The 11,154-nt window shown below is 39.7% G+C and overlaps 1 protein-coding gene across 1 annotated transcript in view; it reads left to right on the top strand.

Moving 5' to 3' along the window:
• The window catches only part of ank2b (ankyrin 2b, neuronal), a 104,838-nt gene that overhangs the window by 83,411 nt on the left and 10,273 nt on the right, over positions 1-11,154 (top strand). Inside the window, 6 exon segments of the mRNA XM_036596499.1 lie at positions 43-120; positions 504-635; positions 2,281-2,427; positions 2,590-2,614; positions 2,616-2,777; positions 2,868-2,943. Of these exon segments, the coding sequence (XP_036452392.1) occupies positions 43-120; positions 504-635; positions 2,281-2,427; positions 2,590-2,614; positions 2,616-2,777; positions 2,868-2,943 (620 nt within the window).

The raw sequence follows: 11,154 nt of genomic DNA, 5'->3' as shown, positions 1-11,154 counted from the left end.
TGGTGTTTTCTTTCTTATGTGTTTTGATACTGGAATTTGCAGTGGACCCACAGGATGAAGCTGACAGGAAGGAGGGACGATTAGCTGTAATGGCTGACCACCTTGGTTTTAGCTGGACAGGTAAAATCAATATTAGTAGCTGGTGGTAAGAAGTAGATTGGGATTAATTTGATAAGCCATAATTCATTCTCTACACTGCAGCCTTCGATTTTGCAACTAATGTAATCTAAATCAGTTTCTTAACTACATTATATTAGTATATTATGGTGTTACTTATTGCTTTGAGTAAGTTAAGAGATTATACAAACAGAAACAAACAGTTCATTGGGAATCTATTCGCAGATATTCAGAGAAGCCTTACTCTTCTATGCATACTCTTAATTACTGATTTATTTTATTAGCTTGGCTGCATATTTTTGCAAACTGCATGATGTTTTCTTCAAAGTGTTGTATTTTCTTTTATTCAGCATAAACATTCAATTGTGTGTCTATTGTTCATCCAGAACTGGCTCGTGAACTTGAATTTGGTGAAGAACAAATCAATCAGATAAGAGTAGAGAATCCAAACTCACTTCAGGACCAAAGTCACGCCCTCATAAAGCTATGGACAGAAAGAGAGGGGACAAATGCTACAGGTAGGATTAGTAATCACTACTTTTGTTGTGGTTTCTTCTGCTGAAGGATATTTTAGAACTGGGTGGTCAGTAATCTGGGTGATCATTGGTGTATTATACTAATTAGTTAATATATGAGGTTCATGATTTTGTCTCTTATTTATCACAGAGGAAGGATTTATTCCTGTAAATGGAAACCAAAAAATTTATAAAAAGCCATATACCAAAGAATAACATATGTTAATAATCCAAGAGTTCTGTCTCTTTTTGTCTTCTTGACTTGTAATTAGTTGTTACAAGAGTATGCTATGCTGTGCCCTCCGGAATAAGTGGCATCCTTGGTAAAAATAAATAAATAAATAAATAAAAGCAAAAAACAGCTATTAGGAAATGTCTTTATTGTTTATGAGATAGATCTTACTCTAAAATGCAAGACAAATCTAAGGTCAGTGAGGTAGAAATTTTGCTTTATGTCCCTGAGTAAGGTCTAGAAGTTTGGAAGCGTGATGTGATTGTAGAAATGAAAGAAAAAGAAAATGACAGATACCTGTTTAAAACCTGTATATAAAATTTGGGATAAAAACAATAGATTTACAATAAACAAAGACATTGTTCATAGCTGTAATGTTACAGGAATGGTAGCAAATGACCAACAAAACTGGGCCTAGGGGTTGAGTGGTGCCAAAGTGCTTGAGTGGTGCCAAAGCAACAATAATAATGAAAAAAATCCCTGATCACAAAGTTAAAACACAATGCATGGTGTTGTGGCTAATCTTAAATTAAAATGAATCCACTCTGGTCTGGTAAAATTTCCAAACTCACATTCATTTTTTTAATTAAATCAAATTGTCATGATAATGTATTTTGAAAAATTTTAACCAGGCGTTTTATTCAGTATTTCAAGAATTTAGTAAAAAAGAAGTGAATAAAATGATACGCATATACTCGAATCACCAGTTTAGATAATTTTTTTGTCAAGTTATCTGCCTTGAGATTTGATCTCCACTTTTGATTTTTATTTGTAGCTCCCTGGCATATTAGAATATATGTATATACTTGTCAGTGTATATACTTGCAAATTGGTTTTATATTTTTGAAAGTATTGATTCCAAACTTTTGAGGTTTTAAGGTTTGCTTTCCTTAGAATGGAACAGATGGAAAATGAGCATAATTCTTAAGACAAACAGTACAGCTTCACACAATAAACAAGGTCACAGGCCAAACACCCTTAGTCATCCATCACCATGGGGAGTATCATTGAATACACAAATGAGACGAAATGTTGTTGATAGACCTATAAAAATAAATGTCATCTCAGAAAAAAACATAAACATAAGTGCCTGGAGTAGACTAAACATCACTGAAATGTTGACTGGCACTGGATTTTATTGTCAGATGCGCTTGGGACTAGGAGTGTTGTTATGATACATGATATGTTGGTATCCATCAGGAAATTGTAGATTAATATCTGGCTCTTCCAGGAGGCTTAGACCCTACAGTGTGTCAGTGATATAATGCATCAATTCTGTCAGGGAACCAAAATGATTACTTCACCTAAAAATTACTGATTGTTGTGAGTCATCCTGTGTTCTGCTGTAGGTATTGTTGATAAGCTTGTGTGTTTGTACCTGTAAAAATGTGTTAAATATTTTCAATTTCTTCACAGAGAGAACTTTGATCACAAAGCTCACCAAGATTAATCGTATGGACATTGTACATCTCATCGAAACAAAGCTCATCCAGTCCACTCAGGACAAGTCATCACATACCTATGCAGAAATTGAGCAGACCATTTCACTGGATCACAGTGAAGGTAATCATAACATACTCTTAAGCAAGCATGACAACCACTTATAACAAAGAATAGAAACTTTGGAAAGCCTATTTGTCTTTGTTTCTTAATAAAGATTTTTTTCACTTGACATTAACTTGATGTGAGGAACTGTTGCTCATTTTGTAGCCATCTTTTCTCCAGGTTTCTCAGCGCTTCATGAGGACATGGACAGCCCTAGGCCAGGCAGGCGCCCAGAGATCACTTTCAGGAAGGACAGAGTCTGGGCAGCAACCTCCAGTGGTGTCTGTTGAGGATCTCTCTTCCAGTATATCTTCCCTCAATGACACTCAGAAAGAGAAGTTGCAGACAGACATTGATAAAAGTCAAGAGTAAGTCACATAAGATGCTCTACTTATTTTCTCTCATGAAATCAGTAGTTTTGAAACTCTTCCATGTTTAACTTCATATTTGTTTGCCAGGGTAATTGGAGGCTCACCACAGTCTCATTTTGAGATGACTGGTCTAAAGCAACAGTTCCCAGGCACTTTTAAACAAGTAAGTCCCTTCTTTACCCTGTACAAAACTGCACCTTGGAAGCTTCGATCTCAAGTGTATGGCCCAGTTTACAAACACACAGCTATTCCTAAACTGTCATCAGACAGCCCTCCACAGCAGTTAAATCCCTTTGACGATGATGCTCTCCAAGAATTAGGAGCGGCAGGGGGTCAATCTGTGCAAGTGCCTATTAAACAGGATATTGATGATATTACTGAATCACCCAGGCGCCGTAGACTAAGCCAGAAGCAAATAACCCTGACAGATTTTGGAGACACCTTGCTTGAGTTTGAGCACTCTGAGCAAGATTTCAGTGAACTATCTGTGGAGCTCCATCAAGCACCCAAGGATTACGTTTCCACCTATGTTTCTCCTACATCGCTAACCTTCTCTCAACCGTCAATTGAAAGGGCTTCTGAGAAAATAGTTACACAGTCTTCATTGCTCATACAAAAGGCAGAGTATGTGACTGACATACCAAGCCAGAAACCTGAGGCAAAACCTGTGGATGAAATGCCAAGAAAACATAGCCCAGGTGAGGAGTACATAAAGCGCCATGTTGAGGAAATTTCTGACAAGTTCTATAGAACCCTCTTTGGTGGAGACCATGTTTCTGCAATGGATGGTTCCCTTCATGCCAAACATGTTAACTCAGCAGAGGCCTCAAACTCATCCATAGTCACTGATGCTAACTGGATTGCTCTTGAGTCACCTGATTTGACATCCAAACCAAATCTCATTCCTGTTAGGCCATCCTCAGAGCCTGTGGACACAAATGTCACAAGCAAGGAGCAAGTGCAAAACTTTATGCAGACAGTTTGTAATACACCACCAGAACAGCTGTCCTCTGGACGTGAGGCTGCTGTTAAAGTGAGCACTGTCCTTTTTACACATACTCAGATGTCACTTGACTCAAAAACTGGGCAGATACATCCTTTATCACAACCTGAACCTTTAAATTTTAGTACCGCAGAAGACCAATTCAAAGCAACAGTATCATCCAGAACACAAACCCAAAGCTCCACACCTGTACACAGTAGTGCGAAATCGGCACAGCTGTCAGACTGTACACCTTTTACAGCAGTTCATATATCACAAACAGAGTATAGATCATCACCAGATTCTGGATCTGAATATGTAGCCGACCTGGAAATGTCTTTACACGAATGTCGACCCTCGTCACCTGAATCTGCAGTCTCACTGCCTATAGATTCACCAATACCATTCGATTACCATTACAGATCAGATTCACTTGACTCATGTACATTAATGGCTGAAATAAGAGCAAGTTCTCCTGAATCTGTAGCATCAGGTACTGATCAGGTACTACTCTCTCCTGACTCTCCTTTACCTGATTTCAGACCACTTTCGCCTCTACCGCCGGTTTGTGAATATGAAACACCTGAATTCATAGTGTATGTTGAAGAATGTAGAACTTCCGGTGATTTAGGCAATGAACAGTACTCATCCATGTATACGTCAGGTACTCAGTTCATACCACTGGCATCTTATTTAATGGTTTCTGATGAAACAAATAGACCAGTTTCACCAGGATCAATGATTGAGTTTAGATCCGTTACTCCTGAATCTAATGAATCCTTATCTTCTGGATCCTTTCATTCTGAAAGCTTAGAGAGAGAAACGTCCCCTGAGAGGGGTTCAGAGTATGGTCATTGGAGTGATGCTGATATCTTGATTGATAGGCCATCCTCCCCTGAATCAACAGGATCTTTGAATGAGTATATGCCACTTTCTTTTGATTCACCAATACCTAGTTTTACACCAGAGGCATTTGACTTTTTAGGGCAAGTAAAAGAATACCTATCATCATCTCAGTCTGAGATTTCAGATGTAGACTCTGAACTGTCATTAGAGTGGTTGTTTGAGGGTCGACCATCATCTCCCGAATCAGCATTATCAGTGAATGAATGGAGGGTGCTTTCACCTGATTCACCTCTACCAAGCTTTGCTCAAAACATATGTCAATTGGCCATGCCTATAAAAGAATGTAGATCTGTGTCACCTGAGACAGATCTTTCAGCCAGAGAATGTGATTTAGTTGCACCAGTAGTATCGCCCCTTGAATGTCGACCTTCGTCACCTGAATCATTAGCATCTGTACATGAACATAGACCTCTTTCACCTGATTCTCCAATACCACACTTTACTTCAGCAGTGTATGAACTGCATATATCTGTAGGAGGATATAGATCCGACTCACCTGAATCAGATCTTTCAGACAGAGAGTACAAGCCGATATCACCCATGGCAGTACTGTCTGAGGACCGACCATCATCACCTGAATCAGTATCATCTGTAAATGTCCATAGACCATTTTCATCTTATTCATCAGTACCTGAACATAGACAAACAGTGTCTGATTATGATATTTCCTTAATCCAAAGACCACCATCCCTTGAAATGGGATTATCAGATATTGTCTGTTCCAGCTTTGATCCCAAGGTCCCACAAAGTGCACTAAAGACACAGTCTCTAGAGTCTAAGATTTTAGAAACTGATAACTCATATGAAATAATTTCAGAGAGTCAGTTCAGTCCTGACTTTCTGACTGATTCTATGATCCTCTCAAGCAGGCAGATTTTGGAGGGATCTGAAAAATCAACTGAAAACCTCCCAAAACCACAGCGTTCAGATCTAGATGTAAACGCACAAAAATCAGATGTGGGATATACTGTCAAGCCATTCATTTCTGAGTTAGCAAATCAAGCTTCATGTGCAACTAACATAACTGTAGTCACATGTACAAGATCCTCACCTCAGGAGGCACGAGATATAAATATACCTGCTATTAAACAGGACTTGGCAGCTGGAGAGAACAAAGTGCATTTATCAAGATCATCAGAATCAGTAGTTCCTGAACATCAGGCTCTTTTTGCACAACCCCTAATATCGACACCCATAGAACAGTCATTAGATCCATCAGCCACAGCTAAGTACAAGCTTGTTTTTAAGCCTGTTCTAAATAATCTTATGAGTAAAATATATGATCCACTGTATAAAGGTGAAACATTTTGCCCTAAACCAGGTGTTTTTGAGTATAGTCGAAGTTCACCAATCATCACATCAATCTCTGCTGTCGCACAAGGTCCTCTTTATTCTTTGCCTTGTCCAAAAGAACTAGACTTCACTCTCACAGAACAGTTTTCTCCTGTTAGTGAACCATTGCCCGAAGCATATAAGCAGTACTGCCTTCCGGTAGAGCACTGTTTTAACAGTGGAGCAGATAAGTCTCAATTTGAGAGTTGTCCTCTTTCACCTGAGTCAGTGAATGAATATAAACCTATGACTCCTGAATCACTGATATTTCTTGAACACTTAAGAGCATCCTCTCCTGAATCTACAGCATCAGTGAATGAGATGAGGGCATTATCACCAGACTCACCAATTCCTCAGTATGCATGCATGTATTTTGAACCAGACATATCAAACACAGGAGACAGATCATTAACACCAGAATCTGTCATATCAGAGGAAGAATATGATATGACTGCTGATCATTTAACAGTGACTTATTGTAGACCGTCATCTCCCCAATCAATAGCATCTGGAGATTGCAGGCCTTTATCACCTGACTCACCTATTCCAGAATTCAGAGCATCTTTCCCAGAGAGTTCTTTGCCAATTTCTGGATATAGATCATGTTCACCTGACTCACTGTGTTCAGAATCTATAGAATATGAAAGTTTTCCTGGAGACTTGTTCACTGTTCAGCAGAGGCCAGAGTCACCCGATTCTTTTGTATCAGAAATTGAAGATAGACCTCTTTCCCCAGACTCTATCTCTGAATATAGGCCTAGGTCACCTGAGTCTATGACCCTATTATCAGACATCAGAGGATCCTCACCGGATTCAGTTAGCGAATGTAGACCATTGTCTCCGGATTCCCCAACACCACAGTATTCAACATTGTTGTTTGAGTTAGTGCCAGTGATAGGACACAGATCATCCTCTCTTGAGTCTCTGGCATCAGATACAGATTATGACTTAAGTGTTCTCACAGATGCAACTTCTTCTTATAGACCTTCATCCCCTGATTCAATGGCATCAGCAGATGAATTTAGTCTATTATCAACTGATTCACCTATTCCAGAATTTAGATCGTCTTTCCCTGAGACTGTGCTTCCAGTCTCTGGATATAGATCATGTTTAAGTGAATTAGTGAGTTCAGAATCTACAAAATATGAAGGTTTTCTTGAAGACTTTGTATCTGCAAAGCAGAGGCCAGTATCACCAGATTCATTTGAATCAGAAGTTGAAGATAGATCTCTTTCCCCAGACTCCATTCCTGAATACAGGCCTATATCGCCTGAGTCTATGATCTCACTATCAGACATTAGAGGGTCTTCACCAGATTCATTTAGTGAATGTAGACCATTGTCTCCAGATTCACCAATACCACAGTACTCAGCATTATTGTATGAGTTAGTGCCAGTTATAGGACACAGATCGTCCTCTCTTGAGTCTCTGGCGTCAGATACAGATTATGATTTAGGTGTTTTCACAGATGAGGCTTTTTGCCAGAGGCCATCATCACCTGATTCAATAGCATCAGCAAATGAGTATACACCACTATCACCAGACTCACCTGTCCCAGAATTCAGAGCATCTTTCCCAGAGAGTTCTTTGCCAGTTTCTGGATATAGACCATACTCACCTGAATCTGTGTGTTCAGAATCTACAGAATATGAATGTTTCCTTGGGGACTTGTTCACTGTAGATCAGAGGCCAGAGTCACCAGATTCGATTAGCGAATGTAGACCATTGTCTCCAGATTTACCAGTACCACAGTACTCAACGCTGTTGTGTGAGTTAGTGGCAGTTATAGGACACAGATCATCCTCTCCTGAGTCCCTGGCATCAGATACAGATTATGACTTAAATGTTATTACAGATGCAGCTTTGTGTCATAGACCATTATCACCTGATTCAATGGCATCAGTAGATGAGAGTAGACCATTATCACCTGATTCACCTATTCCAGAGTTTAGATCATCTTTCCCTGAGAATACACTTTTAATTTCTGGATATAGATCATGTTCACCTGAATCAATGTGTTCAGAATCTACAGAATATGAATCTTGTTTTGCAGACTTGTTCACTGTTGAGGAGAGACGAGAGTCACCAGATTCATTGGTATCAGAAGTTGAAGATAGACCTTTTTCCCCAGACTCTATTCCTGAATACAGGCCTATATCACCTGGGTCACTGAACTTATTATCAGACATTAGAGGGTCTTCACCAGATTCTGTTAGCAGAAGTAGGCCATTATCTCCAGATTCACCTGTTCCACAGTACTCACCATTGTTTGAGTTAGTGCCAGTAATAGGACACAGATCATCCTCTCTTGAGTCCCTGGCATCAGATATAGATTATGATTTAAGTGTTTTCACAGATGAGGCTTTTTGTCACAGACCATCATCACCTGATTCAATAGAATCAGCAAATGAGAATAGACCATTATCACCTGACTCACCTGTCCCAGAATTCAGAACAGCTTTCCCAGAGAGTTCTTTGCCAGTTTCTGGATATAGACCATACTCACCTGAATCTGTGTGTTCAGGATCTACAGAATATGAATCTTTTTTTGGAGACTTGTTCACTGTAGATCAGAGACCAGAGTCACCGGATTCAGTTAGCGAATGTAGACCATTGTCTCCAGATTCACCAGTACCACAGTACTCAACACTGTTGTGTGAGTTAGTGGCAGTTATAGGACACAGATCATCCTCTCTTGAGTCCCTGGCATCAGATACAGATTATGAGTTAAATGTTATTACAGATGCAGCTTTGTGTCATAGACCATCATCACCTGATTCAATGGCATCAGTAGATGAGAGTAGACCATTATCACCTGATTCACCTGTTCCAGAATTCACATCGTTATTCCCTGAGAATACACTTCTAATTTCTGGATATAGACCATACTCACCTGAATCAGTGTGTTCAGAATCTACAGAATATGAATGTTTCCTTGGAGACTTGTTCACTGTAGATCAGAGACCAGAGTCACCAGATTCAGTTAGCGAATGTAGACCATTGTCTCCAGATTCACCAGTACCAGAGTACTCAACACTGTTGTGTGCGTTAACTCCAGTAATAAGGCATAGATCATCCTCTCTTGAGTCTAGGGCATCAGATACAGATTTTGAATTAAATGTTTTCACAGATGCAGCTTCTAATTATAGACCATCATCACCTGATTCAATGGCATCAGTAGATGAGAGTAGACCATTATCACCTGATTCACCTATTCCAGAGTTTAGATCATCTTTCCCTGAGAATGCACTTCCAGTTTCTGGATATAGATCATGTTCACCTGAATCAATGTGTTCAGAATCTACAGAATATGAATCTTGTTTTGAAGACTTGTTCACTGTTGAGGAGAGACCAGAGTCACCAGATTCATTTATATCAGAAGTTGACGATAGACCTCTTTCCCCAGACTCTATTCCTGAATACAGGCCTGTATCACCTGGGGCAATGAACTTATTATCAGACATTAGAGGATCTTCACCAGATTCCATTAACAGAAGTAGGCCAGTATCTCCAGATTCACCAATACCACAGTACTCACCATTGTTTGAGTTAGTGCCAGTAATAGGACACAGATCATCCTCTCTTGAGTCCCTGGCATCAGATACAGATTATGATTTAGGTGTTTTTACAGAAGTGGCTTTTTGTCACAGACCATCATCACCTGATTCAATAGCATCAGCAAATGAGAATACACCACTATCACCTGACTCACCTGTCCCAGAATTCAGAACAGCTTTCCCAGAGAGTTCTTTGCCAGTTTCTGGATATAGACCATACTCACCTGAATCTGTGTGTTCAGGATCTACAGAATATGAATGTTTTCTTGGAGACTTGTCCACTGTAGATCAGAGGCCAGAGTCACCAGATTCGATTAGCGAATGTAGACCATTGTCTCCAGATTCACCAGTACCAGAGTACTCAACACTGTTGTGTGCATTAACTCCAGTAATAAGGCATAGATCATCCTCTCTTGAGTCTAGGGCATCAGATACAGATTTTGAATTAAATGTTTTCACAGATGGAGCTTCTTATTACAGACCATCATCACCTGATTCAATGGCATCAGTAGATGAGAGTAGACCATTATCACCTGACTCACCTATTCCAGAGTTTAGATCATCTTTCCCTGAGAATGCACTTCCCGTTTCTGGATATAGATCATGTTCACCTGAATCAATGTGTTCAGAATCTACAGAATATGAATCTTGTTTTGCAGACTTGTTCACTGTTGAGGAGAGACCAGAGTCACCAGATTCATTTATATCAGAAGTTGACGATAGACCTCTTTCCCCAGACTCTATTCCTGAATACAGGCCTGTATCACCTGGGGCAATGAACTTATTATCAGACATTAGAGGATCTTCACCAGATTCCATTAACAGAAGTAGGCCAGTATCTCCAGATTCACCTGTTCCACAGTACTCAACATTGTTTGAGTTAGTGCCATTAATAGGACACAGATCATCCTCTCTTGAGTCTCTGGCATCAGATACAGGTTATGATTTAGGTGTTTTCACAGATGAGGATTTTTGCCACAGGTCATCATCACCTGATTCAATAGAATCAGCAAATGAGAATAGACCATTATCACCTGACTCACCTGTCCCAAAATTCAGAACAGCTTTCCCAGAGATGTCTTTGCCAGTTTCTGGATATAGATCTTGCTCACCTGAATCAGTGTGTTCAGAATCTACAGAATATGAATCTTTTTTTGGAGACTTGTTCACTGTAGATCAGAGACCAGAGTCACCAGATTCAGTTAGTGAATGTAGACCATTGTCTCCAGATTCACCAGTACCACAGTACTCAACACTGTTGTGTGAGTTAGTGCCAGTTATAGGACACAGATCATCCTCTCTTGAGTCCCTGGCATCAGATACAGATTATGAATTAGATGTGTTACAGATGCAGCTTCTTGTCATAGACCATCATCACCTGATTCAATGGCATCAGTAGATGAGAGTAGACCATTATCAGCTGATTCGCCTATTTCAGAATTCACATCATTATTCCCTGGGAATACACTTCTAATTTCTGGATATAGACCATACTCACCTGAATCTGTGTGTTCAGAATCTACAGAATATGAATGTTTCCTTGGAGACTTGTTCACTGTAGATCAGAGGCCAGAGTCACCAGATTCGATTAGCGAAT

The sequence above is a fragment of the Colossoma macropomum genome, unplaced genomic scaffold (genome assembly GCF_904425465.1).
Source record: "Colossoma macropomum unplaced genomic scaffold, Colossoma_macropomum, whole genome shotgun sequence".
NCBI lineage: Eukaryota > Metazoa > Chordata > Actinopteri > Characiformes > Serrasalmidae > Colossoma > Colossoma macropomum.
This window is presented reverse-complemented; position numbering and strand designations above follow the sequence as displayed.